This window comes from Musca vetustissima, unplaced genomic scaffold, assembly GCF_032173495.1.
Source record: "Musca vetustissima isolate MV318-11 ecotype Yass unplaced genomic scaffold, APGP_CSIRO_Mvet_v1 utg16637, whole genome shotgun sequence".
Lineage (NCBI taxonomy): Eukaryota > Metazoa > Arthropoda > Insecta > Diptera > Muscidae > Musca > Musca vetustissima.
In genome coordinates, this window is record NW_026881695.1 from 56918 (window position 1) to 81767 (window position 24850).

Below are 24850 nucleotides of genomic sequence, written 5' to 3' on the forward strand. Positions count from 1 at the left end.
TTGTATGGGGGTTTTTTATTATTCATGTAATCCTGAAAAACACCCACACTCCTACACTCACTCCCCCTGAAGGGGGGAGAATGATGACAGAAAAAAACTAAAACTAATGGTGTTGTTTGTTTGTTTCCGTTTCCTCTGTGTTTTTTTTCTCTCTCTTCATTTTCACTGAAATTTTATATATGTTTTCTGCTTCTTCTTGTGTCTCATTTTCCCCCTCCATTCTTTTTCTTTCCAGAATACGTGTCTGTGGTGGGCGCTTGTTTGAAAATGGCGCCTCGGATATAGTTGTAACTTTGACGTAGCAGGCGACATACATGTGCCTCATGTAAGTGTGTGTGAGTTTGTGTTTCAATTTTTTTTCGTAGTTTGAAGTTTTTTTTTGTAACCAAAGAGTGTCAAAGTTTTAATTTCATTTTAATTTTTTTTTGAGTTGAAAATATATTCCCTTTTGAAATTAAAAAAATCATTTTGAATTTAAAAAAAATATCTTTCGAAAAAAAAAAAATTTTTGAAAAAAAAATAAATTGCAAACAAAAATCAGGCCTTGGAAATCTGAGGCTCTCATCGTTGGCCGCATAGACAATGACAGAAGATTCCGACTCGATATCTGAGGAAGAACGCAGTTTGTTCCGTCCCTTCACCCGCGAATCATTGTTACAAATCGAACAACGTATCGCCGAACATGAAAAACAAAAGGAGCTGGAAAGAAAGAGAGCCGCCGAAGGAGAGCAGGTAAATATTAAGATGGCCAATTGGCAAATTGGTTTCACTTTTTTTTCTATTTTGTGGGTAAAATTTTCCATTCTTGATTTTTAAATATTACGAAAAAAAACTAAAACCCCGAGCCGCCTCAAACTAAATAACAAATTTCAGTGTGCGTGTGTGTGATATGTTGTAACCTCTCTCTCTCTATTTATATATAAAAAAATATATTTAAATATATATAATCTTGTATTATTTCTTTTCTACTAAAACCAACTAAACCAAAAAAATACCAAAAACTTATTATCTACTAATCCTAAATGTGGAATGTAAATGGCCTTTCTTTGATTCTCCTGGTAACCAGAACAAGTCTTGAAATGAGAAACAAAAAGGCAAAGCTTTTTTTCTATAACAAAAATAAAACCCCGAAGAAATTTATATTCCCCACTCAAGAAAAATTTAACCTCATTTCAAAGTCATTCTTCATCTCCATGCATTTTTTTTATTAATTTTTAAGACCTTTAGGAACCCATTTTTTGTAATTTTATTTTTAGGATATCTTTTTTTTTAATTTTTAAGGCCTTACAGAGCCTTTTTTATAATTTTATTTTCATTCCATAGAATTTTATTCCTTCATTGTAGTTAGTTTCCAATTCTATAGAACATAATTCTCATTCACTTGATTTTTCTTTATTTTTACCAGACAATATTGGGCAACAAATTCTTTCATAACTTTATTTTTAAAATTATTTCAGATTTATTTTGTTATTCCGAAAATGTTTAATTCATTTTCTAATTTAAACTTCCCATCTCTGTAATGAATACATAACCATTTCAGTACAGATTTTTATTTATTTTAAATAATATGGTCACTAATTCTTCCATTATCATTTATCTTTGAGGTTGTAGCCCCACAAAGGATACCCTGATCATTCCCGATGTAATTTTTATATAGCAACTTCCCATCTCTGTAGTAAAAAAATATTGAAAATATTGGTTAATCCTCCATTAAATTCTCATCATACACAGGCCTATTGTTTTTACCTCCACCTCATTTATATACCCTCCACCCTGATGGAATTCTATATATTAAATTTGTCGTTATCGACGTAAGAGCAACATCCATCTCTGTAGTAAATATATATATATATATATATATATTGAGACCCTTAGAGAAATGTAGAGGCATTTGGACCTTTAAATTAATCCTCCATTAAATCTCATCATAAGCGACATACGTCCATTTTTTATCTCCATCTCATTTTTCTAAAGGAAATTTGTCATTCCCATGTAACAACAACTTCCCATCTCTGTAGTAAAAAATATGTATGACCCTTAGAGAAAATTAGAGACACGTGTACCTTTAAATTAATCGTCCATTAAATCTCATCATACATGATGTAGTCCCCCCAATGCCCATTTTACCTCCACCTCAATTTGGGTTATCAGTGGATAACTAATCTTCTTACCAAAAATTATTGATATCGGTATTCTATATCTTGGGGAGCTTCGGCATGTTTTTCATCGCAATTGGGGTTCTCATTGTGTTACACATATCCGTGCCAATAATTATTAATTTTGATCCAAGTTTCAGGGTAGCCCTCATATAACGGTACCCCCCCAATATTCGGAATTTTGGGTATTACAAACACATTTTCCAATTGTATTCACTGTAATTCGGTATTTTGGGTTTTAATTGTGTAGCACATTTCTATACCAAAAATTATTAATATTGACCCACGTTTCAGGGTAGCCCCCATATAACGGTACCCCTCTATATTCGGTATTTTGGGGATTTTGAACATGATTTTCAACCGAATTGGCTGAAATCATCCTAGCAAAAATTATCAATATCGGCCCAATAGGCTCGATAGGCCCAATATATGTGTACCACCCAATATTCGGTATTTTGGGGAGCTTTGGCACATTGTTGACCCAATTACTAATATTGACCCATATAACGTTATCCCCCAATATTCGATATTTAGGAGTTGTTTGGCACGTTTTGCATCGAAATTGCCTGTAATGTGGTATTTCGTTTCTGCTTTAAGTATTCTACATGCCCAATATATGGTGGAGGTTATAAAAACTTCAGGCTCGGACGATCTTAACGACGTTTTTACTTCTTATTTCATTGTTTCCCAGCTCTGCAATAGATTATAGATTTCGTGTCTAATTCGAAAAGCTTTTTAGAAATTGAAATTCTTTTCATATATATTTGCATCATTAATAATCTTCTTTCCAACACTGCAATGTCTTGCCTACCTATTTTTTAGTTCATAAAAACAATTGGGCTTCTAAGAATGTTCGGCATTCAAGACATAGCCTCTCATAGATCTATTTTATCAAATCTAATTTTATTCATTTAAAATCATTGCTCTCTTTATTAGTGTATTTCTCTTTTAAAATCTCAAAAACGAATTCAGTCTGAATTCGGCTTCAATTGTTCTTTGAATTCTTTTTCTCTTTATCATTCCACAATAGTGATACCATAGCTCTCATTCTCATCTCTCTCTCTCTCTCTTTTTATCATGGCATGTTCGTAGTACTATAGCTCTGTTTTAATTTCATTTCCCAGGCCTCTATTGCTCTATGGACTCTGGTCTATTCACAATTCCGTAACAGCAGTACCGTAGCTCTCCCTCTCTCTTTCTCGGTTTCATTTTAAAGTTCTCCATATTAATTTCACGTATCTTTCTCTCTTTTTATTTCTCATCATTTTTTATTATTATGAATTTTTAGTAATTCTGAGGCCCCAAATATCCCAGTGCTAAAAAATTTAAAAAACTAGTTAGTTATCATTCTCTTTCCCTACCACTCACTCTCTCTCTCTCTCTCTCTCTCTCTTGTAGACATCATTATAACTCCCTTATTGCTCTATATTTTTTTATTCACTATATTTGTACGAAATATGTATGATAAAATTAAATGTAATTTTTTGTTGTTTTTAATTGTTGTAAATTTGTATCTATTATTTGTTTTTAATATTGGCATACATATAAAATATATTTTTTATATACTAAATATTTTTTTATTCATTGTTTTTTTTTTTCAAAATAATTTTTCGCTTTTTAATAAATCGTATTAATCGTTTTTTATCTTCTTTGGTGTAGTTTAGATTACTAACTCCCTATTTATATTGAAATATACTTCCTTTTCGACTACGAACAATTATAATCCAGTAAAAGACCTGCAAATATTGGAAAACTTTTTCCATAACTATTCATTATAAAATTAATGCCAACCCTTTCTTGTTACTTTAAAATTTTTAGATGTTGTTGTATTTAAATGTTGTATTTTTTCAAATTACTTACAATTGTATTGAATACTTCCTCTACCCAAGAAATTAGATAAAAAGTCCATAATATATTTAAGAATTTAACTAAACGGATTCGGCTTTGGTTGAAGACTTTTTCTAGAATTTAAAATTTTTACGGACCAGTGAAAGAAGTAACAGTTGAATATTTTTTCAATGACCCTATTGATATAATGCTTCCATTAGAAGGTTCCAATTTTATTAAAAAAATCAACTGTAAACAAATTACTTTTTTAATAAAAAAACATCAGATTTAATGCAGAATTTTTAATTTATGTCAAGACTCCACTTTCTACTGGATTTCCATTTACAATTCTGACTTTAAAAATAAAATCGTTCACAAATATCTAAAATCCGCAAGAAATTGAATTAAAAACCCCAGAGTTTTTATTAAAGGTATATTACAATTTTATTATTTATTAAAAGCTTTAGAGAAGGAACAAATATTTGTTTAAATATCGTTTTCAGGATATATTATTTATAGTGTATTTTGAAAGATTATTTCCGAATCAGGAACTGTAGATTATTCTAAAGGAACTTGCGACCTAATTTTGAATTTGGAAAAATTTTGAAAATTATGAAAATATCAAAGCTCGTTTTCCATGTAGATTTTAAGGAAAACCCCAAATCCTTTCTTCTTCTTCTTCTTCTTCTTTTTGAGAAAGTAATCACAGTGTAGACTGCAATTTAGCTAGTTAAATATTATATATTTCATTTGCTATAGTATTTATTACTATTAATGTCTTTTTTTTACAAAAAAAAAAAACTTTTTTTATTATTTTTTTTTGTATTATCGTTAATAAAAATTTTACTCTGTCTTAAATGTGTTTTTATTTTCAAAATGAATTGATAGATATTGGCTTTTCCAGAAATACGTGTACAAACATACAAAAATGTAATTAAAAATTTGTACAAAATTACAAAAAAAAAAAAAAAAAAAAATATGAATTAAAAATAACTACTTAAATGTAAAATGGGCAAAAAATTATTTAATTTTAAATTAAACAAATGATACAAAAACTTTTATTATCATTTAATATATTTTAATTTTTATTAAATTTTTATGAATATTTTCTTCTTTTATTTAAGTTTTTTATTTTATAAAACACACTGAACAAAATTAAAATATATATATATATATATATATAATATTTCATTTTAAAATAAAAAGTATTTTTAACTTTTATTTATATTTTTTTATATTTCGAAAATAAATTATTTTAATATAAATTAAATTATAATAATAAATTCTATAATATAAATAATTATTTTAATATAAATTATATTTTTAAATCCTTCACCACACTGTCTTTGTTCATATGTTTGTAACAGGTAAAAGGAAACGAGATAGACCCATAGTTCCTTTTGAGAATATGCATAGAATCACTTTCTGAGTCGATTTATGCATGTCCAACCGTCCGTCTGTCCATGTTAAATTGTAAACAAAGTACAGGTAGCATTTATGATCCGAATTGGATGAAATTTGCCACAGGTCACTTATTTGGCCCAAGGACGAACCCTATTGAAATTGGAAAAAAATCGGTTCAGATTTAGATAAAGCTTCCATATATATTTTCGCCCGATTTAATGTAAATGGTGTACTAAAGTCCGTATAAGTCTTTCGATTTGCACGAAATTTGGCACAGCGTAATAAAATAAGGTCACGAATGATGTGTTCAAAGTTTCGCAAAAATCGGTTCAGATTTAGATATAGCTCCCATATATAGCTTCGCCCGATTTTATGTAAATAGTCCACTAAAGTCCCTGGAAATCTTTTGATGTGCACGAAATTTGGCACAGAGTTATGAATAAGACCGAGAATGATGTCTGCCAAGTTTCGTGAAAATCTGTTCAGATTTAGATATAGCTTCCATATGTATTTCCATCGGGTTTAAGGTAATTGGTGCACCAAAGACCCTATATATCTATCGATTTGCACGAATTTCGGTATAGTGTACTGAATTAAGTCTAGAATGATGTTGCTAAGCTTCGTGAAAAGATCCATAGCTAGGCCGACTAACACAACGTACTGAAGTAATATAAATTAGTCTCTGGCAAGTTTCCCTGAAATCGGTTCAGATATAGGTATATAACAAAAACGCTTCGTCTGTGTGTGAAGGGTATCATATTGTCGGCCCAGTCCGACTTTACTACTTTCCTTACTGGTTTAATTTAAATTTTATTTATTTTTTATTTTTAAAAAGAATTATAAAAATATTATAATTTATATGTTTTTCTTTATTATTCCGTTACAAAGTTGTATTTTTATAAATATTTGTTATATTTCTTATATTATTTTTTTAATTATATTTACATATTTTTTTAAATAAGTATTTTTTTTTATTTTTATAATATATTGTATTTTTACTTATTTTATAATTTTTTTATTTATAAAGACAAGATTTCAAATTAGTTATTTCTATAATTTTACAAATCTCTTCTTATATTTACAGTAAGAAAATACCATACCAAATTAGCTTACCCTCTCCTCTACCCATCCATCTTCTTCTCTCTAGTGTAAATAAATAAATAGATAAGAAAAAATAGTTTCTATTTTTTATTAGCATTCATCTGGGCAATGAGGCGACATTCAAATTGAAATCACATTCACAAACTCTTATCGCATCAATCGGAATAAAATTATTCAAAACAACATACTTAAGTTCGCAGTCGATTAACCCTCAAACAAATTTATTTCATTAGTTGAATATCAAAAAATCGAAAAAATCCAAAATTTCTTGTATGAATCACATTTTACGTTAATGCGCCTTCAGTAGTCTCCTTCAGTATGTTCAGTATTTTTTTTTCTTGATTTTGTTTTCAAATTTCGCTAACATGACCATCCATTCATGTCATTGCAAAAAATATATATAAAAATTCGTAATCTATTATTCTCAACGAGAAAACAAAGGAAAATTAAACCAAAGCTAATGATGGTATTCCACGAAGTCCTGTCCACCAATACTATATAAATAAAAAATATATATTCTTAACAAAAAAAAAAAAAAATTGTTTGTTTCTACTACTTGTTCACATATATATTTGTTTTATTTCTTTTTTCTCTTTCTCTCTACTTTTTTATTTCTTTATTTCTTCTCTTTGAACTTGTAACCTTCTTCGCTTGAAATGAAAAAAATCGCAACTACTAACAAAAAAATCAATGACAACCCTGCGAAAAAATCCAAAAACTATTTGATTTACTTGGGCAATACTCGCAATGAAAAAAAATCAAAAACACCCCACTCCTTAACAACAAAAACAAAAATAAAAACTAAATACAAACTTCTACTTCTTCCTTCGCGTGGCATTTTGAAACGATGTTTGTATCCTTTTTGTTGTTGTTTTTTTCCGTTTCGTTTCTTTCTTTTATGGATGAAATCATTTTCGCAACAAACCACCCCGCCCCCCGCTCTTCGGTACATTCACACATTGACGTCGAACAAAAAAATTATCCTCTCCCTGACAACGTCATATATGCGTCATCATAATTTATTGTGGTTGTTGTCGTTGTTCGGTTATGCCATTCCGCTAACATGCGAACAACAACAATTTCATTGTGGAAAACACCCTTTTCATTTTCATCACTCCTCCAAAAACAACCAACCCCACCCCCCCATCTCCATTGAAACTCAAAATTTGTTAAATCTTCTTTCAGCCGCAATATGGTCGCAAGAAAAAGCAAAAAGAAGTAAGAGTTTAATTTTTTGCAGCTATACTCTCCAGCTATGTATTTTGTTATGTATTACAGTTTTCAGTTTTGGTTTTTTGTCCCAAAAAAAAATTATACATTTTGATTTTCTACTTTGGATTTGAGTTGTCCCCACACCCCTTGCAAAAAATTGAAAAAAATCTTAATCAAAAAACCTGGTTGTCCTTTGTGCAAAAAAATCATGAAATTCCGTTTTGTGTTGTCTTTAAGCCTTATACGTTCTTCTGCAACTTCTTCGTCTACTATTTAATGCCTTAAAGCCTTTATCTAAATCGCCGCCGCTGCCTAAGCGCTGCTGCAGCCGCCGTCACTAATTAACGCCCAATGCGTTTCCTCATCATTTGTTTCCGTCTATACTATATAACCGTCCCCTTACTTTTTGACTACTTTTCTTGCCATTATTTTTTTTCAAACTACTCAATAACTATTTTTACACACATTTATTTTTTCTACACACTTTACAATTTGTTTTTGTCTCATTTTTTATTTTTGGATTATTCATATTTTCATTTTTTTTCTACAAATAGTTTTTTGCCTCAAACCAAAACCAAAGTGTTTTTACATAATGCCTCATATTTAATGCTTTACCTGTAGAAAATGCTTAACAAAAATAATATTTGTTGCTTTACACTTAAACACAAATGCAATATTTTTTCAAAAAAACAATTATAAGGATCCTCCCTAAATAGGTTTCAGGACTTAATTACTGAATTTTCCCTCATTTTGGCAAATTTCGATAACATAGATAATTTTTAGATAACTTCAGATAAATTATACATTATCCAGACATTTAATTGCTTTAAATGTCATAGATAATTGAAAAATACATTTTGGATAATTTAGATAAGTTATTTGTGGTCTTTTGGATAACCTAGATACATTATCCAGCCCATTAGATAATTTAGATAAATTATCCACAATGTTTATAAATGGATCCATTGCTTCAATATTTCATTTTCAGCCATTTTGGTTAATATGGATACTGTAGATAAATTTTAGATAACTTCAGATAAATTATCTATGACTAAAAAATCAATAAGATAATTAAAAATGCATTTTAGGCATTTCAGATAACCTAAATACATTAATTTTTGGATAATGTAGATAAATTATCCACAATGTTTATAAAAGGTTCCAAGGTTTCAATATTTAATTTCTCAATGCTTGGTTCAATTCGGATAACTTAGATAATTTTTAGATAAATGAGATAAATTATCTACGATATATAAATCATTTAACTCTTTAAAAAATGTACTTTAGATAATGTAGATAAGTTATCCGTAACATTCGGGTAACCTAGATACATTATCCGGTCGTTTTTAATTTTTTTTCAGTATTATGGTTATATTGGATAACTTAGATAAATTCTAGATAACTTAGATAATATATTTATGACATTTAAATCATTTAGATAACAAAAAATACATTTTAGGCAATGCAGATAAGTTATCCGTAACATTTGGATAACCTAGATACATTATCCGGTCGTTTGGATAATGTAGATAAATTATCTGAGATGTTTATAATATGTTACAGGGTTTCGATATTAAATTTTCCGTCATTTGGACTAATTTTAATAACTTAGATAATTTTTAGATAAACGAGATAAATTATCTATCACATTTAAACCATTTATATAATTGAAAAGCACATTTTAGATAATGCGGATAAGTTAATCATTGCATTTGGATAACTTAGATACATTATCCGGTCATTTGGATAATGTAGATAATTTATTTACAATGTTTATGATATGTTCCAGGGCCTAAATATTGAATTTCCCAACGTTTTGGTTACTCTGGATAATTTTGATAAATTCTAGATAACATAGATAAATTATTTATGACATTTGTGTTGCATAGATAACTTATCCGATTATTTGAGATAAGCTATATACATTATTCGAGCATTTTGAATGACATAGATATATTATCTGAATGTTTCGGATAGAGTAGATAAGTTATTCGAACACTTTGAATTACATTGATAAGTTATCTGAACACTTTGGATAATGTAGATAACTTATCCGTGCAATTTGGTTAACTTAGATAAGTTATGTTAGTACTTTGGATAACCTAGATAAGTTATCTGAATACTTTGGATAATCGAAATAAGTTATCCGAGTACTTTGAATAACTTATATACGCTATCCGTGCACATTTGATAACAGAGATAAGTTATTCGAGTACTTTGAATAACTTAGATAAGTTATCCGAGTACTTTGGATGACTTAGATAAGTTATCCGAGTACTTTGGATAACTAAGATAAGTTATCTGAGAACTTTGGATAACTTAGATAAGTTAACTGGGTACTTTTAATAGCATAGATAAACATAGATAAGTTATTTGAGTATTTTAGATAACATATATAAGTTATGTGATGATTTCCGATAACCTAGATAAGTTATCTGAGTACTTTTTATAACTTAGATTAGTTATATGACTTACTTGGATAACTTAGATAAGTTATCTGAGTACTAATCTAGATAAATTATCTATGATGTTCCGATAAATTTAGATAACCTAGAAAAATTATCTACTATGTTTAGATACATTTTTTACATTATCTACGTCATTTAGAAAACCTAGATAAATTTTAAATGACGTTCAGATACTTTTTATACATTATCTATGCCGTTTAAATAACCTCGATAAATTATCTACTATGTTCAGATAAATTTTATACATTATCTACGTCATGTGGATAACCTAGATAATTTATCTATTATGTTCAGATAAATTTTATGTGGATAACCTATATAAATTATTACTATATTGAGATAAATTTTATACCATGTCATTTAGATAACCTAGATAAATTATCTACGATGTTCATATAAATTGCATACATTATCTACGTAATTTAGATAACCTATATAAATTATCTACGATAATCAGATAATTTTTTTACATTATCTACGTCATTTGGATTAGACAATATTAAGATCTAAATGCCTATATACGTTATTTAGATAAGCTAGATAAATTATCTACAATGTTCAGATAAATTTTATACATTATCTATGCCATTTAGATAACCCACATAAATTATCAACGATGTTCAGATAATTTTTTTTACATTATCCACGTCATTTACATAACCTAGATAAATTACCTACGATGTTCAGATAAATTTTATACATTATCTAAGTCATTTGCGTAACCTAGATAAATTATCTACAATGTTCAGATAAATTTTACACATTATCTTCGTCATTTAGATAACCTAGAAAAATTATCTACTATGTTTAGATACATTTTTTACATTATCATATACATATTATACATGTTCAGATAAATTGTATGCATGTCATTTAGAAAACCTAGATAAATTTTCTATGATGTTTAGATAAATTTAACACATTGCCTCAGTCATTTAGGTAACATAGATAAAGAATCTACACAAATTTTGACAACTTTTTTTAATTGTTGTGTAACTTAGATAAATTATCTATATATTTTTAAAGAGCAAAATAATATATTTTTATGATATTTAGATATTTGGAAAAATGTCCATGTTCGTGTTCTGCATTTTTGATTATCTGATGTTTACATTATCTACATAATGTATATAAATTATCTCCACTATCTGAATAATTTATCTAGACTATTTGAATAATTTTTTGTTATCTTCTTTGTGCGTCAGATAATAGCAGACATCCTTTGTTCTCTTTTCATGCTTTTTGTAACGAGTGTGACATCCTTTTCTTTGTCCAACGAGTGAGTCACTGTACTCCTCATATTATCCTTTGAGCCATTCATGGAATTATCTTCATCCTTATCCTGCAGCCATCTGCAAAGATAATTTCGGTGCAAATGACAGAGGTTGTTGTGCCCATTAACTGGCGTGGAAGATTTCCAACATATCCCGGAGTAGTGTCAACGTTGTTTTTTGTCTTTTATTTTTTTATGGATGCCAATCGGTGCAAATGACTCACCAGAACTCCTAACCCCTCCCACTCCCATTTTGTTTACAAGGATAATAAAAAAAGTGCACAAATATTATGTCCTTGTTTGTCCTTCTACCAAGTAAAGTTTCAAGTACTGTGTTTCCTTCGGTGGAAGATGTGGTTTCTCCTCCAGTATGCAGGTCTTGTGTGCATTCACACACGTTCATACATGCATAAGGGGTATGTTTGTGTGTATTCTACACACACTCTCACACAAAAATGTTTGCATTCGCTGTGATTGCGTGGAATATTTGCAAACACTTACATTTACATTGTATGTTTGTTTATTTTTTTATTACACACATACTTACATACATGTGTACTTTCACATTATGGTGGTACATATGTACATGTGTGTGTCATACATATGTAATAGCACTACTAAAGCTTTTACTACTACATACTTTTTTTACTCGCCATAATCATAATCACAACAACAACAAGAAAAAATAATAATAAAGTCCAATAAATGTATGAATGAATTTATATGTAACGAACAAACACTCAGGTTGTGAGTGAGTGTGTGTTGGTGTGTGCATGCACATGTGTGGGTAACAGAGTGTTTGTGCCCAACCATATGGTGGGCAAATAAAGAAAGGATCTTAAAACCCTCGACTAGTCGCCATATAAAATTCAAGAACATAAACATAATTTTTTTAAGGAAATTTATGGAACAAGATTATTCATGGCTAAAAAAAAATCAACACTGGGAAGTCAACAAAATTGCAATCCTTTTTTCGGGACCAAAAAAGGGGGTCAATAAAAATAAATTATTTACAAAAGAGTTAGGACGGATTCTAAAGCCCTTTTAAGGGGTCTTTCATACAGGAACATAATTTTTGTTAAGCAGATAATGTAGATAATTTGTACAAAATTAAGATATTCATTTAATGTCACTCAAGAATATCGATACATATTGTTAGATAATTTATTTAAGGCTTTGGTAATTATAAAGATAAATCTTTTATATCATTACAAAAATTATTTAGATAAATTGCACACGTTATCTGATTAGTCTAGATCATTTTTAAGGGTCACAACACTATTGTAGATGACTTATTTATATTACAAAATTTTATTTTTAACGTTAGATAATTTATCTACCTTATCTAGATAACCAAAATAATATATTTAGGTTGTCTAAATAATGTAGATAATTGATTTACTTTATATAAATAAGAACAATAATATATTTAAGTTATCTAAATGCTGTAGATAATTTATCTAGGTTATCTAAAAAATTTAAGAAAATTTTTCTACGTTATTCAGGCAAAAATAAATTGTTATTCAGAATATTAAAATAACCTAGATAATTAGTTGGCGAAATAATGTAGATACTTTGTCTAAACTAGCTTTTCAAATGTATATAATTTATCTACGTTATCTATATGACGTTAAAGATATATAAATTATAAATTATTTATGCTATAAATGTATGAAATTTTTATAGATAACCTATCTGAGTTATCTAAATGATATAAAATATAAAATGTATCTGAACATATTAGATAATTTATCTAGGTTATCTAAATGACGTAGATAATGTATGAAATGAATCTGAGCATAATAGATAAATGGGTTACCTAAATACGTAGATAATGTATAAAATGTATCTGAAATAGGTAGATAATTTATCTAGGTTATCTAAATGACGTAGATAATGTATTCAATTTATCTGAAGATTGTATATAATTTATCTCGGTTATCTAAATGATGGAGATAATGTATAAAAAGCATCTGAACATGGTAGATAATTTATTTAGGTTATCTAAATGGCGTAGATAATGTATAAAATGTATCTGAGCATAATAGATAATTTATCTGGGTTACCTAAATGACGTAGATAATGTATAAAATATATTTGAATATCGTAGATAATTTATCTAAGTTATCTAAATGACGTAGATAATGTATTAAATGTATCTGAAGATAGGAGAGAATTTATCTACATTGTCTAAATGATGTAGATAATTTATGAAATTTATCTCAACATATTAGATAATTTATCTAGGTTATCTAAATGACGTAGATAATGTATAAAATGTATCTAACCATAGTAGATAATTTATATAGGTTATCTAAATGATATAGATAATGTAAAAATGTATCTGTAGATAATTTATCTAGGTTATCTAAATGACATAGATAACGTATGAAATTTATCTGACCATAGTAGATAATTTATATATATGTTATCTAAATGGCGTAGATAATGTCTGAAATTTTTCTAAACAAGGTAGATAATTTATCTAGGTTATGAAAATTACTTAGGTAATGTATAAAAATTATCTGGTCGTCGTAGATAATTTATCTAGGTTATCTAAGTAATGTAAATTAGTTATCTTATCTTTAGATACTTTATCTATGTTACCTAAATGATACGGATAATGTATAAAATTTATCTAGGTTATCTACAGGATGTTAGATACATAATACTTAACGTAGGTATCTTATGCTGTGTTCCCTTAATAACGTAAATAATGTATAAAAATTATCTAAACGTCCTAGATACTTTATCTAAGTTATCTAAATGACGTAAATAATTTATCTTTCATGTAGATACCTTGTCTATGTTAACTAAATAACGTAGATAATGTATACAATTTATCTAAATATCCTAGATAATTTATCTAGGTAATCTAAATGAATAAAAATAATTTATATTTTAGGTAGATACCTTATCTATGTTACCTAAATAACGTAGATAATGTATAAAATTTATCTGAACATTCTAGATAATTTATCTGGATTATCTAAATAATGTAAAAAAATTATCTTGACTTTAGATACATTATCTATATTAACTAAATCACGTGTATAATGTAAAAAATGTAGCTGAACATCGCAGATAATTTATCTAAAAGTATATATATATATATATATATATATTTATCTTATCTGTATATACTTTATCTATGTTACTTAAATGACATAGATAATGTATGAATTGTATGTGCTCATCCTAAATTATTTATCTGGATTGTCTAATTGGCTTTAGATACATTATCTATAGTACCTAAATCACGTGTATAATGTAAAATATGTAGCTGAACATCGCAGATAATTTATCTAAAAGTCATAAATAATTTATCTTATCTGTATATAGTTTATCTATGTTACTTAAATGACATAGATAATGTATAAAATTGATGTGCACATCCTAAATTATTTATCTGGGTTATCTAATTTATCTACGTTATCTGTGCGACGTAGTCATTTCGAAAAATCATGAAATGAAAATAATTTCTTTTGTGGAAATAATCGGAAATATTTTATAATACTCCAGAAAATTATTTTAATTTTATGGTAGATCAATTTTTAAATAAAAGTCGAATACTCCATCGTGGCGTATACATGCTGACGGGTGTCATACGCCACCAAGAACAATGTTTAATTTGAATATTAATAATACGTAATACCTAATTAGCTTATTCTAATCCCAAAAATTAATTTTTATGACCAAAAAACTTATAAATATTATTTATATAATATAGATAAATTATCTAGGTTATCCATAAAATTCAAATAAATTATCTAAACTTTAGATAAGTTTAGATATCAGCCTAAAACAACCTACATGTGTGCTTTTTCTTACCTCTAAGAAGCCTTTCGGTAGATTTATGAGGTCTAGATTTGAATATATACAAATATTTACATACCTCTCTCTTCCCCCCCAAATGTTCTTTCTTTTGTGTTCTCTTTCGTAAATTCTTAAATAATTCATTAAATATTTGATGAGTAGAAGAAAAATAAATAAAAGAAAAAAAACAGAATATAAAGAATAGTATTAGCCTATATATTTTTATACGGGTTAGATGTATATGAGTGTGTGAGTCTGTATAGTTTTTCCGAAATAAATGTGCGGTTTAGTGTTAGTTTTTTTACCAGCTTCCAATATGTGTGTGTGTGTGTGCCACAGAATACAATTTATTTAATATATATTTTTTAGATATTTTATTATACTTTTTAATTTAAAATTCAAAACTATAACACAAGACAAGACATAGGGGACCTCATGAGTACATTGATCCCCCGCTAAGCCCCCCCCCCCCCCTCACCATTGCAAAAAAATGTGTCCTCTAGATGTCATAGTACGTGTGTGTGTGTTATTTCACTTATTTGGGGAATAAATGTTTTTTCCTCAACTACCACCACCAACACAATCACAAAAATTTAAAAAAAAAAAAAATTTAATTTTTTTTTCAATTCTCAACTGTAAAAAGGAGTTGTTGTTCCTTGTCGTCTCATGTTTTCTTGTGTTTCTTTTTTTGGTTCTTCTTGTTGGCTATTATTATTGTTGTTGTTGCTATTTTATATAGAGAATTTTCAGGGGTATTTTCTTAATTTTCTTTTGACCATACTATGCAGATGTCTGATGATTATTTTTTTTCTGCTGACATGTGAACACCCAGAACAAGAAAATAGATGGGTACGAAAATGGAGCAATGCTATGGCAACCCAAAGAGGGTTGCATATGCAGAAAAAGGATAATGACTCCAAACAAGAAAACTTAAAGCATACATATATATATATAGAACATACAAACCTATAGAACATATGTCACATACTTTTGTCATGAGAGAGAGAGGGAAGGGAAGACATCAAAACCCAAACCTTAACACCTACTAAAAAGGTCAGTGGTTTCCATTCCCTTCCTTAAAATTTTCAGAAGCAACATATTGAAATAAAAATAAATTCTCCCACTCCCTCTCTTGCACCCCCTCCCTCTCTCTCAACACATTTCCCCATCCTCATTTCTCAAATAAAAATATAATTTCTTAAAGAAAAACATTCAAATCCTTGCTTAACATAATTGGATATCACTTATCCTCCCTCTGTCCTCCCCTCCTTCTCCCTCATTTCTCATTTCTATGTATGTGTATAAGTTAAGTTTTAATACCCAAAAATATCTTCAGTGTCACATGCTCAGCCCTAACTATGAATTTGATTTGGACTATCATTCGTTTTACATTTCGTCGTGACCCTCTCTCCCGCGCTATCTCAATGCCATCTATATATTAAATTTTGTTTTAGAATATTTTTTTTAGTTTTATATATAAATGTGTGTGTGGTAATATTATTGTGGGGATTTCTTTACCATAAAGTAAGTGTTATATGCTTATTAGTATTTAATTAAAAAATAATACAAAAAATATAAAAAAATCACCTACAACTGATAGCAATGTAGTATAATAATTTTTTTATTTGTAGAATAGTTGACACCTTAGAATAGAATTTTTTGAACACCACTTTTTGTTTGGTTTCTTTAAAATATTATTTTTGTTGGTACACAATTTCCAAAGAAATCTGCAGGAAAAATAAATAATCATAAATGAAAATATTCTCAAATAGTTTTAAAACAATTTAAAATAATAATAAAGTATATCATCATGGCGTATACATGTTGACAGGCATCATACGCCACCAGGAACAATGTTTGTCTCTAAATTAATAATACTTATACGTCACCATATTCCCCAATGTCTATGAAACTTCATTAAAGAGATTTCATTAATCTGAAATAATTTTAAAATTATTTCTAAAAATACTAAAAAAATTATATCCATGGCGTATACATATTGACAAGCATCATACCCCACCAGGTACAATGTTTGGTCTAAAATAAAAAATACGTATACGTCGCAGTATTCCACATTTATCATGAAGATCCTTCAAAGGGATTTCTTTATTCAATTTTAAAATAAAAATTTTAAAAAATTTTAAATTTAAAAAAAAAAAAAAATTTAAAATAAAAACGGAATAATTGTAACATTATTTACAATAACACTATAAATATATCCATAACCGCTATATCTATATTATCTATATATAAATTTAGTTAAAATAAAAAAATAATAATTTTCTTCGTCATAATTCACAATTTCGAAAAATCATTGTTAGAGAAATTTTTTTGTATGGAAAAATCGCAAATTGTTTATAAAACTCCAGGAAATTATTTTTTCCGGATTTTAGCATTAATAAAATTTAAAAGTAATAGTCCATCATGGCGTATACATGCTGACGGACATCATACGTCACCTGGAAAAGTGGTTATCTAAAATTAATAATACTTATACGTAACCATGTTCCACAATTGGCATGGAACTTCAATAAACGGATTTTTATTCGAAAAAACCTTGGAATGTTTGAAATTATTTTTAAATTATAATAAAGTATACAGGGTTGCCCATATTCGACGGATCCATGTTTTTTTTTTTAATCAAAGTAAAAAATAAAAATTTAGCGGTTGGAAATGTTAATCATTTAATTTGTTCCAAGTAGATTTGTTTACATCAATTTTTGAATATGATATCTCTCGAATGGCCGCCTCTGACGATGATGACGTATTGCGGCCGGAATTGCGGCTATTTCTTCACAAATGTTGTCCTTGAGCTCTTCTACGGTCCTTGGCTTGTTAACGTAAACATTTGACTAAAAATATCCCCACAAGAAGAAGTCAGGCGGCGTCAAATCGGGCGAACGCGGTGGCCAGTCCAAATCACCATTATTCGACATCAAACGGCCCGGAAACAAATTCTTCAGAAAATCGATTGTTATGCGTCTTGTGTGCGGTGGAGCGCCGTCTCGTTGAAACCAGCACTGCCTCATACGCTTTCGACGAATAATTGGCATCATAAAATTGGTCATTATGTCGCGATAACGCTCCTGATTGATGGTAACAGCATGGCCATTTTCATTTTCGAAGAAAAACGGCCCAATGACCGCTTTCGCACTAACGCCGCACCAAACTGTGACTTTTTTGTCATGAAGAGGCACTTCTTGAATCTCCTGAGGATTTTCAATGGCGTAAAAACGGCGTAAAATGGCGTAAAAATTTTCAAAATAGGGACCGTAAAAACGGTCCCATTCAATGTAAAATGGGCTTCATCGGACATGATAATTTTGTTCCAAAATTGCTCGTCATCTTCGGCCCTTTCGATGACTCTTTGGGCCCATTCCAATCGACCTGGCTTGTCCGCAGGCAACATTCTTTGCGTCAAATGAATTTTGTACGGGAACAAATGCAAATCAATGCGAATAATCCGTTGTAAAGTGGACCGAGCCATGCCCAACTGCTGAGAACGGCGTTTTTGGGATGTTCTTGGGGACCTCTCAACACTGGCTCGTACGGCAGCGATATTCTCGGCCGATCGCCTTGGTCGACTTTTATATGACCTCTTCGGATTAGAAGAGCCTCACCAATCAAAAAATTTTCGTATAAACGCTTAATGGTGTTCTTAGAAAGCGTACTTCTCACATTTTTTAATGTTTTAAAAGCACGCTGAGTTTTCACAATTGACTTCTTCTGTTGAATGTAAATTTCAACTATTTCAGAGCGCTCGCGTGGCGTGTATTGGTTCATGGTAAAAATCTGCTTGGACTGACGCTTCAAATGCGGTATGGCATTTAGCGATGTGACATCTTTGTCAAAAGTTATGGCGTTGCCAGATGGTTCCGTCGAATATGGGCAACCCTGTATTACCATTGACAGACATCGAATTCGCAAATATTTTATAGAACTTCAGAAAATTATGTTTATTTCTAGGTTTATTAATAATAAACTTTTAAAATACAAATCTAACAGTCCAGTCTGGCGTATACATGCTGCCGGGCTTCATGTGTCACCTGGAATAGTAGTTATATTAAATTACTACTATATATACGTCGTCATGGTCCATAATTGCCATGGAACTCCAATAAAGGGATTTTTATGTAAAAAAAAACTTGGAATACTTTATTTATTAATAATAACACATTGGAAAATAAAATCTAATAGTTCAATATACCTCATACGTCACCTTATCTGTCAAAATAAATAATTTTTATAATAATTGTTTTTAGTCATAACCTGTAAAAAATATTTTTTTTCAGGAACAATTTGAGGCTACAATTGAAAAAATACCCCACAATAGCTAAAATATAATTTTCTTCCATAAAAATCAATATTTCTAAAACGTATACTTTTCGGCATTACTCATACGTTACTTGGATTTTTTTAGGAAAATATTTGTAAACATTTTCGCTTTAGCCGTTCTTCGGTTTATATCTAAAAAATCGACCCTTTTCTAATCAAAATAAAGGATTTCCTCCTAAAAATCAATATTTCCCATTACGTATACATATCAACGTACATCATACGCCACCTTATCTAGCAATCAAATTAATATTAATACTAATTATACGCCACCATGTTCACTAATAATCAAAAAATACAAATAACAATCATACGCCACAGGTACCGAAGAATGCATTTAACCCCATTTTTGGAACAAATATGTAATTATTTTTTATATTTCCATAATAAAAAAATGTTCTTCAATTTCCTACCCTTCCTTCCCCCCCAAAAAAGTGATAAATTGATTTTGTTTTAAGGGGGTACCGTCCACCACAAACTAATTACTTTCACCATCGCACAACGACAAAATAGTCGGTCATTAAACCAAAAAGTAAAAAAAACCGACGACAAATAAAGGTGGACGCCAGTGAATAAATAAAAATGAAAGTAAATATAAAAAACACGTCGAACAACAACAATGGTTAAATGTCATTAACTATAAACAACAATTTGCCTAATGACCATGGAAGGCCACGTACATAGTGGGGGTTTTTTTATTGTATGTAGTTTTTTTTTTTTTTTTGTATAGACCAATATCGATCGAAATACTCTTGACCTGATATGAATAGTAACAGTAACATTTTTTTCTATACTAATAAAAAAAAACAACAAAATAATAATAAAAAAATAAACTACAGTATGGAAATATAATTATCGGGAAAGTTTTGTGGTATTTTTGTGGCGTAGTTATTTATAAATACAGTGGAAAATAATTTGGAGTGATAGAGGAAAATATTTTTTTTGTTAGGAGAATATTAACATAGACCTAGTAATCAATGAAATATTAGGATTTTTGTTTGGAAAATTCTGGTTTTCAAATATTCGATTCGAAAAAAAATTGCGGAAAATAAGAAGGGGTTTTTTGAAGGTGTTTTCTCCGTTCTGATTAGTCAATACTTTTATGGAATAAATAAAATAAATTTATTTCAATTTTTACTCATTGGTCTTTTTTCCAACTTCTTCAGGAGTATTTTATTAGAGGGTTTTTATCCAAATAAGATATTAATTTTTTTTTCAAGAGTTTGAAGAAACCTTAAGTATAGATATTATTTCCTTCTATTTGATATTTTTTTGGAACTCACGGTTAAAATAGATTTTCCTTCCTTAAACCACTGTGCTTTTCTGTTTGATACTAAAATTTTGGGTGTAACCTTAATTTGTTTACCATTAAATTGACATATTTATTGCTTCGACATTAGAGAGCCAATACTTTTGAGGTTAGTAACCTTTTTGGGAAATTGGAAGAAGGGGAAAGGAAAGTAGATGTGGAATGGGCGGAATGTAATACCAAATAGAATATGTAAATAGATATAAATATTGTTATAATTTTTTTTAAGAGGTCAGAAGTGAGAAACAAATATGTTGTAAGTAAAACATTTTTAAATAAAAAAGGACTCCCACGTCTGCCTTTGCTTACATTTTTTATCTACAATAATATCTCCCAAACGTATACGTTTCAGCGTACATTACGCCACCTTATCTTACAAAATAACTTATATTAAAAATAATTATACGCCACTATGACCATTAACAAATAATAAATGAAATGGAAGAAAAAATGTCCGTAATATTTTTTGTAAATAGTTTTAAACAAAAAGACGCTTGGGAAATATCACCCTCTTTAAAACAACATTTCCCAAACGTATACGTTTCAGCGTACTTCATACGCCACCTTATCAGTATTAATAACATTAAAAATAATTATACGTCACCATGTCCGCTGACAAAAATAAATGAAATGGGTATAATTTTTCATTATACAAATGTAGATTTAAGTTTTTCCGTTCCAACAAAAACTGTAAATTAATTTTTCCAACTATTTCTGAAAAAAAATATTATTATGCTTTTCGAAATTTTTTATCTCCATTAAATAACAAAAATTAAAAATATCACCCCGCTTAAATACAATATTTCCCATGCGTATACGTTTCATCGTACATCATACGCCACCTAATCCTTTAATAAATAGTATTTATAACAATTATACGGCACCATGTCCATCAATACTAAATGAAATGGAAGTAATCAGACGCCACAGGTTCTTTCAATGACCGGATTTTTACCAAATATATAATTATTTATGCAATAAAAATACGCTTTTCACTTTTTGTCGGACAAAAAAAAAATTAAATTGATTACTTTGGAATAAATAAATCGACTTTCGACTAATCGATTAATCGACTTTTTTATTAAAAACTCTAAAAGTCGAAGTCGACTTTTGACCATTGAGAAAATCGCAAACTCGACTTTCGGTTTTCCTCATAAATTCTTGGTTTATTATCACAAAACCGAAATTGCCTAAAAATTACACATTCCAGAACTTTTTTTCATCTGTTGACAACAATTATCGATTTTCAACAGGTTTGACAAAATCGAAAGATCGAAAAGTCGTCTTTTTTGTCAGAAGCAAAAATCGAAAAATCTAAAAGTCGACTTTTGCGCTCGACTACGTATCCCTAGTTCTAATTCGTAAGAAGAATATGTGTTGAAGGAAAATATTTTCATTCAAATATATATTTTCAAAACACTTTCCCCATATGGATGCATATTTTATTATTTTTATTCAAATTATAAATAACAATAATTTTTTTATAAAGTCGACTTCTTTATTCTTTAGGTCGCAGTAATAAACACTTTAAAATTAAATAAGAAATGTTGGAAAAAAATCTAAGGGTACGTATACGTAATAACATCCCTCATACGATCCCAGGGAATCATAATATGTTTCTATTTGCACAGTTTGTGCATCAGGTTTAATATTATCAATTTACCTTTGGAGTCCTTGAAAATGGAAAATTTTCTACTAATGCCTATACGTTATGACACCAATCATACGCCCCCACCGAGTCATAATATGTTTCCATTTGAGCAGTATAGGTCTGAAAAATTAAAAATAATTATACGCCATAGGTTTCCTATTTATATTTTTCCTTTCAATATATATCGAAATCCAAATATTCAATGGACCCAGCGAGTATTAAAAATTATGATACAACACAGGTTGTAAACTTTCTATTTTCCATGGATATTGATTTTTCTAAAGAATTTCTATATTTTTTCTAAAGAAAAAACTCGAATAGATTATACACAGAGCGTATACGTCTTGACGTTCATCATAAGCTCCCAAAAAACTTTATATTAATGCCTGCCTGTAAATTATACAACACCCAGAACCCTATATTATAAGTACTCATACGTCACTGGATAATTATTTAATTTTCTAAATACTCAGATTTTAGCGAATTTATGAAATCTGTTTCTCATTAAATCAGGATCTCTCTCAAAAGATATTTTTTTAATTAAAAAAAATAGAAAATGTGTACACTTAAAAACATTCATATTTCGCCCTAAACAAACTGATTACTTTCTAATAAAATTTCTCTTAGAAATATTTTTAATATTCAAAATATATATTTGGAAATTTCGAACGGAGCGTATACTCATTAACATGCATCATACGCTTCCCAGAGACCCAAAATATGTTAGACAAAAATGTCAGACTCCCTTCTAGATTCTCTTCTCTTTAATTCTTCAACCTTCATAAATGAGTATTTTTTAATATTAAAAAAATATTTTCAAAAATGTTTAACAGTGCGTATACTTATTGACAGCTACCATACGCCCCTATAAAATCCTAATATGTGAATATATGTAAATTATACGCCCAGTTCTTCAAATTTAAAATAATATTATGCCAAAGGTTTCCCATTTACTTTCAAGACTTTTTGACTTAGGGTAATACAAATTGATACGGCAACGGTTGATACTAATAATTTTTGGAAAAGTTGTATTTTTTTAGCATGGACAAGAAGCCTATATTTTTAAAATAATCGTAGGCAAAGTGATAATTCTTATAAATATTTTTACTTTTAAATAAATACATCTTGAAGATTTCTAACAGAACGTATACTTAATGACATCCATTATACGCTCCCTAAACTATTTAATATTTCTCTATTTGTAAATTATACGACACCTGGTCCTGCGAATTAAAAACAATCATACGCCAGTAGGTTTCCTATTCACATTTTCTTTGAATTTCAACCCAAAATCGTGTTTCAAATGATTTCATGTTTTCGGAAACTAAAAATATATAAGGAAAATATTCCTTCCAATAGTTTTAGAATAAGTTGTGTTTTTAGGGATGGATGGAAACTTCATGGGCCAAAGACTATTTTCATAAATTTTCCATGAATTTTAGGTAACTGAAAAAAATAATTTGTGTTTCAAAAAAATATGTATTATTTTCGCTTTCAGTTTTGAACTTTCACAAACAAGTCATTTTAATAATTAAAATATCTTTAAAAATGTGTAACAGCGCGTACCCTTATTGACAGCCATCATACGCCCCCAGATAACCATAATATGAGACTATTTGTAAATTATACGCCACCTAATCCGGCGAATTAAAAATAATCATACGCCAGAAGGTTTCCTATTTACATTTCCTATGAATTTCGTTCTAAAATCTATTTTTTACGGACTACATGTCTTAGCGAACTAAGAAATGTATAGGGAAATGATTCCTTCTAAGTAATTTAGAACAACTTAATTTTTTTAAGGATGGATGAGGATCTTTATTTTCAAAAAAATCACAGATCTACTGATTTTTCTTTGAATTTTAGAAGAAGAATTATTTTTGCATATGATTGAAATGAAACTTTTGTTAACTGTTTTCTTAACTGTCATACATATTTTTCTATGAATTTTATAGAACTCTGTCTTCTATCAAAATCCTAAGTTTTTTTTTAATTCAGAAAACTTAAATAATTTAGAAAAAGATAAATTCAAAATTTTGAAAAGAATAAATCTAAATTCAGCCTATATATAAATCTTTGAATTTTATATATAAAAAATATTTTCATTTTTTAACATTCCTTATTAAAAATCTAGCTGTAAAAAAATAATATTTTAAAAATCTACTATTTTTAAACTTTGCTGCGACGTATAAAAATGCTAAGCCATCAAATAACTTTTCTTAAGCCCTCCCCTTTCTTCTATAAAACTTTTATAGCCTGGAAATGTGTACTAATTTTATTTATATATTTTTTATATAT

At 28.8% G+C, this 24850-nt stretch overlaps 1 protein-coding gene across 36 annotated transcripts in view; it reads left to right on the plus strand.

Annotated features, from left to right (window-relative positions):
- Positions 1-218: 218 nt before the first annotated feature.
- Positions 219-24850, plus strand: part of LOC133327669 (sodium channel protein para) — a 140463-nt gene continuing 115831 nt past the window's right edge. For 23 of the 36 annotated variants that reach the window (XM_061536220.1, XM_061536194.1, XM_061536193.1 and 20 more), the window contains exons 1-3: positions 219-325; positions 542-732; positions 7674-7706. In XM_061536220.1, the coding sequence (XP_061392204.1) occupies positions 583-732; positions 7674-7706 (183 nt within the window). In that variant the 5' untranslated portion in view covers positions 219-325; positions 542-582. The remainder of the gene's footprint in view (positions 326-541; positions 733-7673; positions 7707-24850) is intronic. The other 13 variants (XM_061536199.1, XM_061536200.1, XM_061536204.1 and 10 more) reach the window with 1 other exon arrangement.